Raw genomic sequence first — 18,418 nt, 5'->3', positions numbered from 1 at the left:
TCATAATTCAGTTTAGGTTTCTTCATCCATGCTCCCACAGTATAGGATGCTGCTTGCCCCACTTCACCTAACTCTAGCTAGCGCTTTCAAAGCAGGTACAAATTCTTCAACCTTCAGCCCACCGCCTCTGCCCCTAGTGCCAGGCTTGTGATTTACTCCCCGTTTTGGGTTTGGTATACTAGTTCACGCACGGGCGAGCGTACACACCACGCACACACACACGCACGCACGCACGCACAGACACACACACACACACACACACACACACACACACACACGCAGGCACGCACGCGCGCATGGGTCTGTGTGTGTGTGTGTATACGCGTGCAGGAATCGAGTGTGAATTTGAATTTCTGCAGGGTACACAGAGGACAGAAAACTGCAGTAGTTTAACACAGGATTTTTCACGTGAATTGGCTGAACACTCTACCACCTCAGACCGTGCTGGTAGTCCACATAACTCAGCAACTTGCCATTAGGGCGCATGTGTGGTGCGGCTGAGGCGGGGCCACGGAGCTCCTCCGCAGGGGGCGGGCACGCAAATACGCACGCGCAGACTGGCTAGCTAGCCTGGTAAGCAGTCCTACTGTTCCTTATCTATAGTTAGGGGAGCACGCGAGAAGGAAAAAAAAGTCCAACACTTCGGTTCCGGGGAGGGGCAGCCCGGGTGTCTCGCCTGCAACATGGAATCTGCTGGTGAACTCGAAGAGCCGGTAAGACCCTGTTCTGGGGCGGGTAGTACGCAGGCCGCGGATGCACACCGCGAGCCGCTCCTCCCTCTGATTTTTCTTCCATCCGCAGGTTTTGGGGGAAGTGATGTCCCTGGCACATGCACTCTCTCTCCCAGCGGAGTCGTATGGCAATGATGTGAGTATGACTCACCCACACCTTCTATCCACCAAGCCTGCCCGGGAGTTCTGCGAGGCCTGGCAATAAGTTAGAAGTCCCTTCCTTTTCTGGTGTCTTCCGCAGACCCCTCATGTCAGCCAAAAAGTTCACGCTCTTTCACTTCATTCTAGGCTTTGCTCACAGATGTAGTACTAATGCCTGTGGAAGTGATTCTCCAAGTTTGCTAGACCGTAGAATCGCCTGGTAAGCTTCTAGGCATCCTAGAGTCCAGGTTACAGCCCATATCTGACTGTTCCAGGGGAACAGGAACCCAAACCTAGTAGTTTTTAAAAAGACCCTGAGTGATTCCACTGTACGGCAAAATTGCACTGGTTTGTGTTGTGCCTCATTTTGATGCGTTTTGAGAGATAAAAGGAACCACCAGAATAGTAATATCACCAGATAAGAACGTAATGCATATTAGAGGAGTGCATCAGGGGTTTAGCAGGAGCGACTTCTAAGTAGATTTCACCGGGAAAGTGGAATTTGAACAGGATCCTCAACATGTTAAGTGGACAAAACAAATGGATTGACAGGTGGGAAGATTTCTTGGTCTAAGGTGTGGAGGGACAAATGCAGATAGATCTTTCTGGGGTTTATGAGGTAGACTAGCCTGTTGGAGTGGGAGACTCCAATGGAAAAGGTAGTGGGTGCTTGGTCAGACTTATAACCTAGTTGCTTCATTCACTTCCAGTGGGCAGTTGTTAGAGTCAGGCATTGGCCATCTGAAGAACAGAAGACATAGTGAAAAGTAACTTCTCTTTATCCTGCCAAACACTCGGAGTTACAGTATTACTGTAACATTTACAGCTATTTAACTCAACTGAGTTAAATATCTACTTTTTGTGTTTTTCCACACTTCCACTAGCTGCTGGAAAAGCCATCTAGTGGTTCACTGTTTTTATTATTCTATGTTGGTAGCTTCTTTTAGTCATTGTAAAGACATATTGCCCAAATCCATTAATTCAGTTTTTATACTTTGACAACAGCACCAAGTTTCATAGGCCTCTTGAAATTTAAAAAAAGATCTCCTTAATTTGTTATCCAGTAGCAGGACTGAGAGGTTTCTGAGCTGATATTCTTCACTCCTTTACAGCCTGATATTGAGATGGCTTGGGCCATGAAAGCAATGCAGCATGCAGAAGTCTATTACAGAGTGAGTTGTCTGTTTTCATCATTAACCAGAATTCAACATGTAATTCTAGTGTATAGTGCTGGCTTATCACTGTTCTCAGCAACTTAAGCCTTATGTTTTGACTACCATAAAATCTTACCTTGGGGGAGCAAGGGCAGAAGTAAATTTGATAACCAGATTTACTGTGGCACTTACAACCTTTTAAATGATTACATTCAAGATCTGGTCTGTTAATACTTCATAAAGAAGTCTTCTGCCCTGAGAACCATAAGGTTTTCTGGTGGAGTGGAACTGGAGGGTTAGAAGTGTAATAAATTAGAGACTAATATCTGTATGTTGTTTTACTGTCTGACAGCTGATTTCATCAGTTGACCCAAAGTTCCTGAAACTCACCAAAGTAGATGACCAAATCTACACTGAGTTTCGGGAAAATTTTGGGAAACTCAAGGTAGATGTATTGGACCCAGAAGAACTCAAATCAGAATCAGCTAAAGAGGTAAGAAACTTAACTATTACTGTAACATCTGGCCAATAATATTGATTGTATGTTGTCATATAAGCTTCAGATTTGTTTAAGGAACTTATATAAGGGTTTTACAGTAAGTAGGTAAATTGGGGAATGAATTATTTTCTGGCTTATGGGCTTTTTGTATTTGTTGAACCATTTTTTCCCTCTCCTTTATGACTTGGGCATTTCAGATCTTTACCTGACCATTCCTTTTAGTGGAGGAGGAAATATGTTTATTTAAGTAGGTAATTTAGCTAGAAGGATTGGCAGGGCTTGGTCAGTAAGGTTGAGGGAGTGCAGGGAAGTATTTTCATTCTCTGAACTTGTTTTCTTGGTCTGATTACAGACCACCTGCTTCTCATTGCTCATGTTACTATCTCACACTGTCACAGAGCACTGATATTATAATAGGAATTTTTTTCCTTCACAGTAGGCCCTTGGCTAATGAAGAATTTAAACCCTTAAGTCGCACAAGCTGTTGCTGATCTTTGGGAAACTGCCACTACTAAACAGAGACTTTTTAAAGTAAAACTTTATGACAAATCGCTGCCCTTTTTTGTCTCATTGGCATTTAAGTGAGAATGAATGACCATTTTGGCCTGAGCTGGCTAATAACCACAAAACAGAACAGAGAATCCATTTTAGAAATCACATTTTAATTCTGTAGTAAAAGATTTAGGTGTTTTTTTCTGGTTTAAAGAAACAATATATAGTGCAGAAATATACAATTTTCACTGTAAAGCCAGCAATCACCTCTATCCTAATCTTTCCTTTTATGGCTACTGTCCTCACTGGCGAAGCCCAACCCCTCTCCGGGTTTGAGCATTTTAGCCTCTTGGATCCATCAGCTAGGGCATCAGTTTTTGTTGTTGTTGTTGTTTACTTGTTTGTTTTTGCCTTTATAGAAGTGGAGGCCATTCTGCTTAAAATTTGAAGGGATTGTAGAAGACTATAACTACGGTACTTTGCTGAGGCTGGATTGTTCCCAGGGCTATACTGAGGAGAATACCATCTTTGGTGAGTTTCTTGCCTCTGGAATTGTTTCTGTCAGAGGAACTGAACTAGGAGTCTGGTTTAACCAACAAATCACCAACAAGTATAGTTAGCTTAGAGCTCATCTTCCTTGTATATTTCAAATTCAGGATGCCATTTCTTACACAACTGCCAGGTAAGTAAGTATTTTTATTAGCATGAGATTAGAATTCAAGATTTCTAGTTTATGACTATATTTGAATGATCTTCATCTTAGTTAAAATTGGTGGGTTTCTAGTAGGTTTACTGCATTATCTGAGACTAGGACATGAATGAATTCAATTTCGCTTTCAGCCCCTAGGATTCAATTTTTTGCAATAGAAATTGCTCGGAACAGGGAAGGCTATAACAAAGCCGTTTCTGTCAGTGTTGAGGATCAAGAAGAGAAAGGAGCTGACAAGGAAGAAGAGAAATCTGAGGAAGGAGTTGGTTGTGGAAAAGAAAAAAAGAAAGGCGTCAAAAAAGGAGAGAAGTAGAAGACTAACCAAGGTGGAGAAAAGAAAGGAGCCAAGAGGCATGTAACTCAGCTGAGCTCACAAGTATGAAGGTGCTACCTGCACAGACCCTTCTGGTTGAATGAATGCCTGTATGCAGTTGGAGGACTCAGAAGACATCTTTCTAGCTAACAATCAAAGCTGCTCTGGGCATTGGCTTGTATGAACTGGTCTAAAGATTGTTATATTGAGTTTCTAGGTTTATTGTTTCTTGATATACTGCTTCTTTTTGCTCAGTCTTGATAAGTAAGAAATTTTGTAAATAAATTCCTTTTGGTTTATATGATTATTTGTGACATTCTTTTTAAAGTATTTAAAATTATTTAACACCAGTTTTATTCAGCTATATAATCTTATCACCGTATCTCTTATAAAACTGTGTCTATTAATTCTTCAGACTGTTCTTGTTAGTGAAGTTTTCTTAAGTGGTTAAATTCTACCTGGTTTGGAGATTAAAAGTACTTATATAATAATTGACTCTTAGCCAGGCATAGTAGCTCTTACCTGAACTCCCAACATTTCAGGCAAGAGAACTGCATGTATTTGAGGTCATCCTGGGCTACAGACTGTGACTCCATCTCAAATTTTTTTTGGTCTTTTTGAGACAGGGTCTCCCTGTAGCCCCAGCTGGCCTAGAACTCAGTATGTAGACGAGGCTGGCCTTGATCACAGAGATCCACCTGCCTGTGCCTCCCGAGTGCTGGGATTAAAGGGGTAACTTTGCCATGACTCTAGTTCTCTGATTTCCTTTGCTATTTTGGAAAGATTTAAATTCAAGAACATCAGCCTAAACTGTCAGAATGGGGAGTGTAGCCCAGTTTATTATAAAAGAGCAAGAGCCTGAACTTGATTCTCTTCTAGACTTTTTGTTGTTGTATTTTGAGACACAGTCTCACTTTGTACTCTAGTCTGGCCTGGAACTCACTATGTAGACCAAGCTGGCTTCAAATTTATAATCCTGGGGGGTGGAGAGATGGCTCAGTAGTTAAGAGCATTGGCTGCTCTTAAAGAAGATGCAGGTTCAGTTCCCAATGGCAGGTAACCATCAGTAACTCTTGTTCCAGGGGATCTGACACCTTGTTCTGGCCTCTGTGGGCATTGCACACATGTGGTTCACTTATATACATGCAAGCAATACACTCACACACATAAAATACAAATAAAATGAAATTTAAAAATAAAAAATCCTCACAATCCTGGCCTGGAGAGATGGCTCAGTGGTTAAGAACACTGGTTGTTCTTACAGAAGACCCGGATTCGAATCCCAGCACCCACATGGCAGCTAACAACTGTGTGTAACTCCAGTCCCAGGGGATCTGACAGCCTCTTCTGACCTCCACAGGCATTGCACGACATGGGTGCACTTACCTACACATAGACAATACACACATATACATAAAAAAAATAAATAAAAGTTAAAAAAAAATCCTCACAATCCTGCCTGTTCTTCCTCTAATAGCTAGATTGTTACCTGAAAGCTAGTAAATAATAATAATAATAATCATGTAATGTTTGATACAGTGGTTTCCCTTTTATAATGCTGTGGACAATAGCATATATTTGATACAAACGTTATTGAGTGATATTTTTGTCACACAAAAATTATTATTAACTTTATATGGGGAAGGTGTTTCTTGTGTGGTGCTGTTTGGATGCAGCCCTGGTTATCATTACAGGTCTATTAAAGTTCCTGCATCCTCCAAGACATACTGAACTTGACTCCTGAAAATTAGAGGAAACCACAGCACTTGTAAAAACAGAAAGTACTCTTACAAGTCTAACCACATTCTTGTGTAAGAAAAGATTTATTGGACTATAGGAAGGAAAAAAGACACTTTTCCCCTTAGTAGACATAGGGGAAAAAACAAATATTAAAACTGACTGATTTGTTGTGCCCTAGGCAAGAGCTGAGCCAGAAAGGCACTGTCCTACTTTGCTTTCTGTCGCTGTGATAAAACACTGACTAATATCTTGGGGAAGAAAGGGTTTATTTCAGTGAGTCATCAATGGAAGCCAAGGCAGGAACCTGGAGGCAGGTTACTGGGCTACATTCCCCATTCTGACAGTTTGGGTTCACAGTTGAATTACCATAGAGGTAAGAAACCATAGAGGAATGCAGCTTGCTGACTTGCTTCCTTGTACAGCTCAGGCCCCACCTCCCTAAGGATGGCACCTCCCTCAGTGGGCTGGGCCATCCTACATCAATTAGTGATCAAGAGAATGTCCCACAGACAAGCCCCAGGCCCACTGAGATGGAGGAAATTCCTCAGTTGAGGCACTTTGCTCTTGCCAGGTATGTCTAGGTTTGTGTCAGGTTGACAAAAACTAACCAGCACAGGCACTAGCAGCTGTGTAGAAAGCAAATAGGTTTCTCTGTGAGTTCTTTTGATAGATTCCTAAGAATATTTGAAATATCAGTTAGAATTTTCATTTCATAAAAATGTATAGTTTTGAAATCCCTACCCAACCTAAGGAACTTTTGGCAATTGATAGCTAGCTACCGGGAGGAGGAAAGACAGTGTTTTACAGGGATGGGACACTTGGTGGGCCCAGTGAATAGACTCACACCGAAGGACATTGGGTAACACAAATAATACTCTATAGGTGATATATTATTTTCCATATTCAGTTGTAGTTCTGGTGGCTTTTTCCAGGTTGTTCACTGGCTTGACAACTGGCTTAATAACTTTGTTCAGTTTTACAGAGGATGTACTTGGAAACCAAACTGCTTTGAAGCAAGAGGTGTCTTTGAAGAAGTAGCTAATCAAAACTGGGAAAGGGAAGAGAAATAAATATACAGAACACAGATGGACCCGAAGAGGCCAGGAATCCAAGGCAGTGTCCCAGGTTAGAAGGGACAGACTTAGCAGAATGGGTCTCTGGTGCTATAAATGCATCAAGATGATTTCAGTGTCCCCAGCTTTTTCCATGCATACCTCAGTATAATTCCTTCCTGTTTAGTGTGGACAAAACCTGTGAATATGAAAGGATTTCATTCCTATGTTATGCATAATTGGGCTTATTTTTATTATTTATTTAAATTATTTAATAACCACATGATTAGAAAAAGCATTTCATTACAGCATTAACATATTCAATAATTTCCAGAGATAAGATGCATCTCTTTCAATACTGGCTGTAAATTTTTAGGTTCACAGTTGAATTATTACAGTTATACAATATTGAACTCAGTATAAACCCTATAAGACATAAAATTGAATGAGGTTTTTAACCTTTAAAAAGATCTCCATTTCATTTTAAAATATACTGTTTCATACAGGAAAAACTCATTTTGAATGCTACTAACACTTAGGTGTTTGCACATGCATCTCTAATCTCTATGTGTATGATTATTACTAGTCACAGTCGGTTACTTTCTGAGGTCCACCTGAGCATGGATATAATATTATCAGGTAGATTTCAATAGTAATGTATTTCACTTCTACTAATTAACATGGAGCAAATTTTTGTGCTTCTTCCTCAAATACAACTCACTTTTTATATTTGTTGATTTTTTTGTATGTATTTCATACAGAACATTTTTATTTTATATGAAAGAGTGTTTTGCCTGTATGTATGTGTTTGTAGAGACCAGAAGATGGCATTGGATCTCCTGAAACTGAAGTTACATGTAATTGTTAGCCACCATGAGGTGCTGAAAACCAAACCCAGATCCTCTGCAACAGCAGTAAGCACTATTCACCATTGAGACATCTCCCCAGCCTCAGTGACTTGGTTTTAAGTATAGCAAAAAGGGGCATTATCCTGGATACATTCTTGCCTAATAAGAGAATCCTTAAAGGAGACAGACAAAAGCAGTAAATGTTCTCTTGTGGAAACAAACTGCCATATTTTGAGAGGAGGAGGTAGTATGGAAAGACCTGAGGATGACCTAATTCCCTGGCTGTCAGCCCCTAAAAAAATGGGGATTTTACTTCTCAATTCTAAGGATCTGAATTCTGCAAATAACTAGTGAGCTGGTAGAGAACCTTGAGCCTCGCATGGCATTGACAGTGTGATTTTGGCCCAGTGATACCCAGAGCAGAGGGCCTAGTTAAGTGGTACCTGGAATCCTAACCCACACTCCCATGAAGTAATAAATAAATGTTGTCTTTAGCTGTAATGGTGGGTAATTAGTTACAGAGCATTAGAAAACTACAGGCTTTGGTACTAGAAGCTAAGTGCTAGACTAACCAATACCTAAAAGGTGGGAGTTGGGTCTGGAATCAGGCAATGGTTGGAAGCTAAAGAATTTTGAAGAACATGACAGAAAAAACCCAAATTGCCTTCAACAGAGAAGAGGGACTTTAAGGGTGCTGCTAGGAAGGGCTCAGAAGGAAGTGAGGGTCATGCTCCTGGAAGGGGCAGGCATGGGATTCTTAGAAGGTGGGAGCATTAGATCTAGAAGCCAGGAAGATTGAATTTTGAGTTCTTGCTCTGAATGATTTGGGAGATGTCAAGAAGGCAGGCTTCATATAGTGTGTAAACATGTGATTTATTAAAAAAATATGACAGTGTTGTAGTTATTTATCTCATTCTTTTAGAGGCAGGGAAAACAGTAATCATATGTACTTGCAGAAGGACAAACTGAAGACACTTTTAAAGTTCCGGGCAATGACTGTGTAAAATTTTGTTGCAGCAGCAGTAGAAAATGAGTGAAGGAAGCATGTCCAGGCCTACCCCCGAAGGGCTTTCAATGTACATTAGCTGGCCAGCATGCCACATAAATCCTACTGTCTCTACCTCCCAGTGCTAGGATTATAAACACACTAACTTTAAAAAAAATTTTTTTACAAAACTTTATTGAGAATTTCATACATGCATATAAGGTGTTTTGATCAAATCCATGCCCACTCCCTCCCCTCCAACATTCCCCCCTCTGAAGAAATAACCCTAAAATCTTTTAAGGATTAGATACAAGCTCCCAAATACTTTTGACATCTTTGGCCTTGGAACAGAGTATGTTGCTAACAGGCCCGAGGACATTTTGACTTTTAATCAAGAAACTGGCTATATTTCTTTGGGGTCTTTTTACCCTAACTGCCTAGCCAATTCCTACCTCCTGTTCCTATCACGCCATCCTCTGAAGAGGTTACCCAAATTCCCAATAGGGAATAGGGACGACAACTGCTCTGGCTTCTTTCATGCTGAACAGGGATGCAGGGTGAGGCAATTGGAGTACCCCTTCAGTGGGTCTATCTAAAAGACTCCCAAATTGCATAACTCTTTTCTCTAAGGGGAAAAGAAAGTCATTGAATCCTGATAGGAGATGTGAAGGAGAAGTAAAGGCAAGAGTAATTAGCATTACAAGTTCTAGACAGGGAACTTGAAAAAAGTCAGAACATGGCAATTTTCAAATGTTCATATGAGAGTCCATTGGAGTTTCTTGACAAGGGCTTCCAAAAGCATCCCTCTATTAGGTTCCTCCTCATTTTTCTTTTCTCTTCCAAGCCTGGACTAGTTGACTGGGAAGAGTGCCTGGATACTCAGGTGAGGAGCCTGATCGCTAAACATAGTCATAATTGGGCTTGTTGATGGTTGTGCTCATTCATTAAAGGAATGCCAAGCAGGGGTCACACTGGATTTTTTACATTGGTGCTAGAGATGGAACCTAGGTCCTCCTGCTTGTGTTTCAAGCACTTTGCCAACTCAACCATTTTCCCAACCCCTCAACTCAGCAGTAACTTCACTTGGACCAAGTAAATAGCTTTATTTGGCATAGTACTTTATGATGCATGTAGTTTAGAATTTCTAGATCATGGTGGGAATTTAAGCAGACCAAGGTTTTATTAGTTCTGATGATAGGCCTGGCACCTGGGTTCACAGGAACAAGCCTACGGTCTGAGTTCTTTGGGGTTGGCCTGGTGTTGGAACAGGCTTGTAACTTGAGTTTGTGGTAGCAGTTCTGAGAAAGTCCTGGAGCCTGTGTTTATGGGGGCGAAACTGATACCAGGGATTATTGGAATGGCCTGGACCTTAGGTACTTTGCAGCTTGGGGCCAGCATTATCAGGGTAGGAACTGAAGCCTATGTCCTTAAGGCAGTCTGAAGCCTGGTCTATGGATGCTAGCCTAACAGCTATTGAGGCTGGGTCTTTGAGTGCTGGCCTGAGGGCTAGGTCCATTGGACTGGCCTAGAGCCTAGGCCTGTGGGTGCCAGCTTGGTATCTCTACCATGGGACTGAACTCCATGTTCTCAAGGAAGTCCTAAATCCTGAGCTCATGGAGACAAGCTGGACACCAGTGACTTTTGGGGCTAGCCCCATCTGTGGGTCTGCTCAAATGAACCTGGACCCTCAGTCCTCTGAAGTATGAAGCTGTGGGGACAAGCTTAGATTCTGGGGAAGCAAGAGCTGGTATGTGTGACAACCAGCCTGGAACCTGTGTCTGTGTCAGAATGGTGTGGGTTAGTTTAGACTATGGCTCTGCAAAGGCTAGCCTGAACCTGGGATGAATCTAAATTCTGGGGATACGGTGTTAGCCTAGCAAAGGGCTAGTCTGCTGCCTAAGTCTATGGCATCGCTCTAGGCTTAGAGACTGGACCTGGTATAGAACCTGTGATGATTCCGAAGCATAATTCTGCAGGGTCTGGCCTGGTAGTAGGACAGGTCCAGAAGCAACTTCCAGGGGCTGCAGGGCTGACTGGCTTTGAGTTGCATGGTTATGTGTCTGGTACTGGGTTTTGCAGCCTTAAGTGATCAATTCACTTCCCCTCTCCCACCGTGCTGCCTGGGCTTCAGAGAGGGTGACATGGGTAAAGTGAAGCTGCCCTTCCCTGTTCAATGTCTTTTCTAATTTCCATGCTATATCCAGGTGCTGTAAACTGCCACCTGAATTTCTGAGCTCTTGCAAAGGTATTTTGATGTGTGAATAGGGGTTCAAGTTGCTGTTTCTGCAAGGATAGCTATCTTGCTAATGTAACTCGTAAAATACGAACTTAAAAGGGGTTCATTGCTGGGCATGGTGGTACACACCTTTAATCCCAGCACTTGGGAGGCAGAGGCAGGTCTACATAGTGCGTTTCAGGCTAGCTAGGGATACAGGAAGACCCTGTCTCAAAAATACTGGAAAAGGGCTTCGTTGTAGCTAGATTTTCTTGTTGTTGTTGTTTTACTTTATAGATCAAATATATGTAGCAACATAAGCACCACAGGTGGGGTTATAATACACGCCTATTGTCAAAGTTGCACTCAGTTATAGGTAAATTTCCAATTCTATTGTGCTGAAAAGGTGTGTGCCAAAGACCAAAGAAAAGTTTCGAAGTGAATCTTACAGATTTGACTCTCAGTTGTCTTGCAATTTATCACTTGCTTATCACTTCATTTGAAGTCCAGAATGGCTTTGAACTCACTATGTAGCACTGCTTAGACTTGAACTCATGGTGATTCTCCAGTCTCAGCTTTCTAAGTGCTAGGATTACAAGCCTGTGCCACCATGCCTGGCTCAGAACTTGGCTTTTGAGATAGGGTTTAGTATGTTAGTATGTAGCTCAGAGTAGCCTGATCTTGTGATCCTTATATGTCTCCCAAGTGCTGGGATCACAGGCACAAGTCCCCACACCTGGTTTATCCCTTTACTTTTTGATGTTACACAAAACTTTATTCCTCTTGTCTGTGGAATACATGAAGGTTCTTTTCCAAGCTGTTATTAGATCAAATTCTTTTCTTAGATGTACTTAAAAGGAATATTTCTGCCTAGGCAGCAGGAATATGCATGGTGCCACTGGACTTGTCCCTTGGCCTTAATGATGAGAAGAAAACTATATGAGGATCAAATTATTTGAATTTCTTAATATTTTAATAGTTTTCTTTATTTGAGACAAGCTTATTAACATATATCACCTTTAGCATTTCTTTTAATTTAGACTTTCCATCCCTCTACTTATATTAACCATATGTTCTTGTGTATTGAGTATTCTTTTCATTAGTACCTTTGTGTTTTAATTACAGTTATTTTAAATTTGTGGTCTTATAATACCAGCATTCTTTGATTATTGGAACTTCTTACTGGTACTTTGTCTATTCAAATTTCTTTTTTATAATTACTTTTAGTTTGCCTTATCTTTTTGGTTGTTGAGATGGGCATGATAAACTGTTAAATGAACTGTGATACAAAGTCCTTTGGAGATGTGGCAATATGGTGTGAGGGAGGAGACACATTCTTTAACCCCTTGACTAGATCTTGGACTTTGGGTGAGGCTCTGACCCTGTACTGTGTCCTTATCCTGAAGCCCCTCCTTCCTTTGTCTGCCTTTCCCTCTGTCTTTCTCCCTCTCTCGCCCTTTTGGGTTTTGTTGTTGTTGGGTTATTTTTTGAGCCAGAGTCTTGATGTGTAGTCCAGGATCACCTGAAAATTGTTATTGCACCTCAGTGTCCTGAGTGCTGGAATTACACTCATGCACCCCTGCAATGGCTCCATAGCTTTGCTTGGGGAAGAGCTTGCCAAGAAGAGAATGAATTCTCAGATGAACTTCAAAGTAGTTACTGTTCCTACCCCTGTCATTAATCGGTACCATGAGCCTGTAGAACTCCATGGGATGAATCTCAGAAAAATGTGGCCACTCCCCAAAACTGAACTCACAGAAGTTCATACTTCTCAGACTCCTTTGCAATGAGCCACCAGAAACTCAAGCAGTGCTACATTAAGTTTATCAGGTGTAAAAATATGAAAAGCTTAGGTCCTTACACATAAAATGAAGAGCAATGGAATTTGAACAAATAAAGATTTTTCCATCTTTTGTATTACCCTAAAAAAATGAGTGATGGTTTTACTATGCCAACTCAAGTTTCTGTAGAAATTCCTATTCTCCCTATAGAAATTATTTCTCCAGATACGTTTGGACTCCTGTAAATTGTACATCTTTATTTACCTTCCTATTCCCCACTTATGTGGGCAGAGGTTTGCCCTCTGTTTGCAGTTCTGTGATTGATCTAATAAAAGCTGTTGGTTTTCACTTTAACATTTTACTTAATCTTGTTTTTTGGATTTATTTATTTATTTATTTATTTATTTATTTATTTATTTATTCAATCCACTGAGTCCAATTACTGCTGCCTGTATGTGCATGAGATCATCCATTGGGACGTGGGCAGCCTACAGGTGGCCACACTCCTAAAGAAAAGTGATTCTTCCTCCCCGAGCAGCCATCAAATGTCAATAGCTGCTCAACTAGGGGTGTGGCTTCTTGCAGCCCCACCTCTTACATACTGGATTTTTAAAAATTAATATTTTTATTCTTTGAGAATTTCATACAATGTATTTTTATCATTTTCAATGACCTCCCCAGTCTCCTCCCAGATCCACCCCCATCTCCCTACCCACATAACTTTCTGTCCTCTTTTTTCTTAAATCCATCAAGTCCTGTTTGTGTTGCCTAGATATTCTTTGGTGTGCAGTCATCAGTGGAGTATCCTCTACATACCAGGTGTCACACATTTAAAACAAACTGCCTCTCTCTTTCCCAGCATCAGTTGTCTATAGCAACCCAGGCTCAGAAAGACAAATGTCGTGTTTCTTCCCCCCTCTCATTTGTGGATGCTAGCTTTGAGTCTTTATATATGTTTGTTTTGGCTTTCAAGGAAGGGGATATAAAATGCAGTGATATAAAGGGGGAAAGGGCGATAGGGATATGAAGAGTTAAATGGGGTCGGTAGATAGGACAGAGTAAAGGTGGAAGTATGGGGAGGGATCGTTAACACCAAAGGCCTTTAGAAGCTAATAAATGGCTATGACTGGGTCACCAGTAATTCTTCTATCTTCCCCATCTTGTTCCTTAATACTCAATGAGTTGTTTTCCTCAGCATGCCTTTAAGATACTCTCTTTCTTGAGGGGTTTAGCAATTTTATCATGATCTCCTTTAATGTGATTCAATTTCTATGTTTGGCTATGCAGATATATAGTATTTTGGAAATCTAAAATTTTTTATATTATTGTAATATCTTTTCTCTGTCTTCTTTACTAGGAAAATCAAATTATACTTGTATTATATCATTTGAAGTTGTCACCTAGATCATTGATGCTCTATTCATAGATTCAGGGTATTCTTTCATTTCGAAGCATTTTGGTTTATTTGTCTTTATATTCATTAATGTTGTGAATAATATGTGCTATTAAGCCTATGTACACATTTGCCATAATAAATTGCCTTCCTTGATGATGTTTTGAGTCTTTAAAAAAATAAAAAATATACATATTCAAGACATCTAGTGTGGCTTTTTATATGTATAAATGGTGTAATGATTATTAAAATAAAATTAACAGGGGCTGGAAAGATGGCAGAGCTCTTAAAGCCACTTGGTGCTCTTCAGATCACTGGAGCTTGGTTCCTAGCACCCACATCAGGTGGCTCATTACTGGCTGTAACTCCAGCTCCAGGGCATCAGACTCTCTCTTCTGGCCTCCATGAACACCCCACACACGTGGCACACACACACACACACACACACACACACACACACACACACACACACTTAAAAATATCAAATTAACACTGATTACCACTCATATTTATGCATAGGAGTTGAAGGCACTTAAATTTTCTCTCTCATCAGATTTCAAGTAAGTAGTGATTTTATTAACTATAGTCACCATACTGTACATAAAATCACCAGAGTTTATTCAAAATGTTGGTACTATGACTAACATCTCTCATTTCCCCTATCCTCTAGCTTCTCGTGATCACCCTTCTATTCTCTGCTTCTCTGATGCTCTATTTTTCTGTTGCTGTGACAAAACACTGACCAAAAGCAACTTTGGCAGGAAGTTTTGTCTTGCAGCTCACAGTCCATCAAGGAAAGCCAAATGAGGAACTCAAGGCAGGAACCTAGAGACAGGAGCTGAAGCAGACAGCATGGAAGAATGCTGCTTCCTGGCTTGCTTCTCCTGGCTTGGTTAGCTATTTCTCTTAGATAACCCAGACCCACATGCCCAAAGATGGCAGTGGGCCCTCCTACATCAACCAACAGTTAAGGACATGCCTCACAGACATGTCTGTTGGGGCTGCTTGATATAGCGGCACCTTGGGCCTATGAGTTCCAGGGCACTTCCGCAGCCTGACCTAGAGTCGGCCCGCCTGTCTGATTACTTTCGATCACTCGCCAAGATGGCAACTAGCGGAGGTTGAGGGGGAGGGACAAAAAGGCCAATCACCTGTATAGGATTGGCCCTGTCAGGGCCCTTCCTCATTGTTGGCACGCGGTGGGTGTGACCCCTCTACCGATAGGTCAATTATGCAAAAGGTGCCTGTCAATCATGAGCGTGGTTTCCCGCCTGTGGTTTCTGCCTTTAAAGATCAGCTCCCTCTGCAATAAAGTGTGTTCCTGCTCTGACTCAGCACCCAGCTCTGTGTGTTCCCTTTGAGCCGCGCACTCCCCATCCCACTCAGCCCCAAAGGAAAACGGATTATCGGCTGGCTCCGAGGATTCCCTTTTCCCCTCCCGACATGTCGGAACCCGACACATGTCCACAGGCCAGTGTGATGGACATAATTCCTCAGTTGAGGTTTCTTCTTTCCAGGTGACTAATTTGTATAAAATTGTCAAAAATAGCACAAATGAGTTTGACTCTTAGATTTCAAATATAAGAGAGATCATGTACTATTTGCCTTTCTGTGTCTGGATTACCTCACTCAGCATATTATACTCCAGATTAATCAAGATAGTTGCAAATAGTAGGATTCTCTTCCTTATGCTGAATAATTTTCCATGACATGCAACATACACACATTTTATTTATCCATTCTCTATAGATGAGATTTAGGTTGTTTATCTTCATTGTTGTGAATAATGTTGCAAAAACATGAGAGTTCAGACATATTTTCAACATATGTTATCCTTTAGATGTGTATTCAGAAGCGAGGTTCTTGGATCATATCTATAATTTTTGAGAGGCCTACATACTGCTTTCCATTATGGTGATACCAATTTTCATTTCCACCAACAGTGTACAGGTGTTCCCCAATCTCATTCTCTTTGAGATAAGGTCAAGCTGGTCTGAAAATACTATGTAATGCAGACTAACCTTGTATTTGAAGAATCACCCTGCCTCAGTCTCACAAGTGCTGGGATTATAGGCATATGCCATCACACCCAGCTGTATTGTTTTTCTATACAATAGTCATTCTAACAGGTGTGAAGAAACTATCTCATTGTGGGGTTGGTTTGTTTTGAAACAGGATCTCCCTCTAGCCCCAACTGGCCTGAAACTCGCTATGTAGACCAGACTAGGCTCAATCTCACAGATATCCACCTGCTTCTGCCTCCCTAGTGCTGGGATTAAAGGCACATACAATCATACCCTGCTCATTGTGGTTTTGAGTTCCATGTTTCTGATGATGAGTAAGGTTGAATACTTTTCATGTACTTGTTAACTACACCCCACATGTGTTGTATATGCTCCTTATGTATTTGCAGAATGACATATAGTCAGATACATGAGCACAATTATTTTTTCAATTCTGTAGATTATCTTCTTATTTGGGTGTATGCTCCATTTCCTATACATAAGCACTTCAGTTTGAATTAGTCCCAAGTGTTTATTTTTGCTTTTCTTGCCTGTACTTTTAGCATCATGATAATTAAAACAAAATCATTGCCAAGATCCACGTCAAGGAGCTTTCCTCCTTGTGTTATCTTGCTTGCGTGCTTGCTTGCTTTTTCTCTTTCTCTTTTTCAACAGTACTGGGTATTGAACCCAGACCTTTCCCATAATACCTAGGTAAGCACTCTAACACTGAGCTATTTTAAGGACTGGCGAGATGGCTCAGTGGTTAAGAGCATTTGCTGCTCGTGCAGAGTACCTGGTTTGGTTCACAGCACCACATGGTGGCTAATACCCATCCTAACTCCAGTTCCAGGGGATCCAGCACCCAGGACTGTCCTTCACTGGCATTGCACACATGTAGTTCCCTTACATACATGTAGAAAAAATATTCATACATGTAAAATAAAAATAAATAAAACCTTTACAGAGTCCAATGTCATTGTTTTGCACATTCATGTCCAGTTTTACCAGCACCATGATCATTTATTGAAAAAAACTATCCTTTCTTTATTTTGACACCTCGAGATCCTTGTGAGAGTTTACCATACATGTCTATATAGATTTCTGCACCCTCTCTTCTGTTACATTAGTCTGTATGTCTTTATGTTTTTATGTCTTTTCTTCATTTTTCTTGGTCAGCCTATTTACAGGTTTGCAAATTTGTCTTTTGCTAGTCCAACTTTTAGAGTCATTTTTCTTTATCCATTCTTCCTCTAGCCTGTTTCATTTATTCGTGCTTAGATATTTATTGGCCCCTCTTTTGATAATTTTCATCTCAGTTTGTCATTTTTTTCTATTTTCTTGAGATGCAAAATTAAGGTGTTTATTTGATTTTTTGGGGGGCCTAATTATGCTGGTTAGTTTTTGTCAACATGACACAAACTAGAGTCAATCTTGGAAGAAGGAACCTCAACTAACGAATTGTACAGATTAGATTGGCCTGTGGCCATGTCTGTGAGGCATATTCTTAATTGTTAGTTGATGTGGGAGGGCTCAGCCTATTGTAGGCAGTGCCATCCATAGGCAGGTGGGTCTGGGATTTATAAGAGCGGTAGGTGAGTAAGACTGAGGGGTCAAGTCAGTAAGCAGTGCTCCTCCACTGTCTATACTTTAGTGCCTGCCACCTGTTCTGTTTGAACTCCTACCTTCACTTCCATTGATGATAGACTATGACCTGTAAGCTGAAATAAACTCCTCCCTAAGTTGGTTCTGTTCAGGGTTTTATCACAGCAGCAGAGCAGCAAAATAGAACACGAATGTTGGCATTTATTTCACTGTAAAATTTTCCCTGGGCCCAGAGAGATGACTCAGCAGGTAAAAAGTACCCACTACTAAGCCCTATGTTTGTTTGATCCCCAGAATCCAAATGGTGGAAGAAGAAAACTGAACAAATGTCCTCTGACCTCTGCACATGCTATAGCATGCCTTTCTCCCTCCAATGAATGAATGAATGAATGAATGACTAAATACATAAATGTAGGGGCTAGAGAGATGGCTCAGTGGTTATGACCACTAGCTGGTCTTCCAGAAGACCTGGGTTTGTTTCTGAGCACCCACATGGCAGATAACAACCATCCATAACTCCAGGTCTAGGGGATCTGACCTCCTCTTTTGGCCTCTGTGGGCATTGCATGCATGAATGGCACGTGCGCGCACACACACACACACACACACACACACACACACATATACATATGCAGGCAAAACACTCATATACATAAAATAAAAATAACAGCCAGGCGTGGTGGCGCACACCTTTAATCCCAGCACTTGGGAGGCAGAGGCAGGTGGATCTCTGTGAGTTCAAGGCCAGCCTGGTCTC

At 41.1% G+C, this 18,418-nt stretch overlaps 1 protein-coding gene across 2 annotated transcripts; it reads left to right on the top strand.

Moving 5' to 3' along the window:
• The first annotated feature begins 525 nt into the window (after positions 1-525).
• Positions 526-4,344, top strand: Pbdc1 (polysaccharide biosynthesis domain containing 1). 2 transcript variants are annotated; one of them, XM_008837674.3, is made up of 6 exons: positions 526-713; positions 802-867; positions 1,985-2,044; positions 2,379-2,519; positions 3,437-3,548; positions 3,931-4,344. In XM_008837674.3, exons 1-6 carry the CDS (start codon positions 684-686, stop codon positions 4,083-4,085), a joined length of 564 nt encoding a protein of 187 aa, XP_008835896.1. In that variant the 5' UTR covers positions 526-683; the 3' UTR covers positions 4,086-4,344. The 2 variants fall into 2 exon arrangements, with proteins under 2 accessions (XP_008835896.1, XP_008835895.1); XM_008837673.3 differs by having other exon boundaries at positions 535-713; positions 3,858-4,344.
• Positions 4,345-18,418: the final 14,074 nt, after the last annotated feature.

The sequence above is a fragment of the Nannospalax galili genome, unplaced genomic scaffold (genome assembly GCF_000622305.1).
Source record: "Nannospalax galili isolate Female #2095 unplaced genomic scaffold, S.galili_v1.0 scaffold238, whole genome shotgun sequence".
NCBI classification, from domain to species: Eukaryota; Metazoa; Chordata; class Mammalia; order Rodentia; family Spalacidae; genus Nannospalax; species Nannospalax galili.
This window is presented reverse-complemented; position numbering and strand designations above follow the sequence as displayed.

Coding starts and splice junctions, on each gene's coding strand:
- Pbdc1 (XM_008837673.3), top strand. CDS start 684: ATGGAATCTGCTGGTGAACTCGAAGAGCCG. Junction 868..1,984: donor CGGAGTCGTATGGCAATGAT/GTGAGTATGACT, acceptor ACTCCTTTACAG/CCTGATATTGAGATGGCTTG. Junction 3,549..3,857: donor TGAGGAGAATACCATCTTTG/GTGAGTTTCTTG, acceptor TTTCGCTTTCAG/CCCCTAGGATTCAATTTTTT.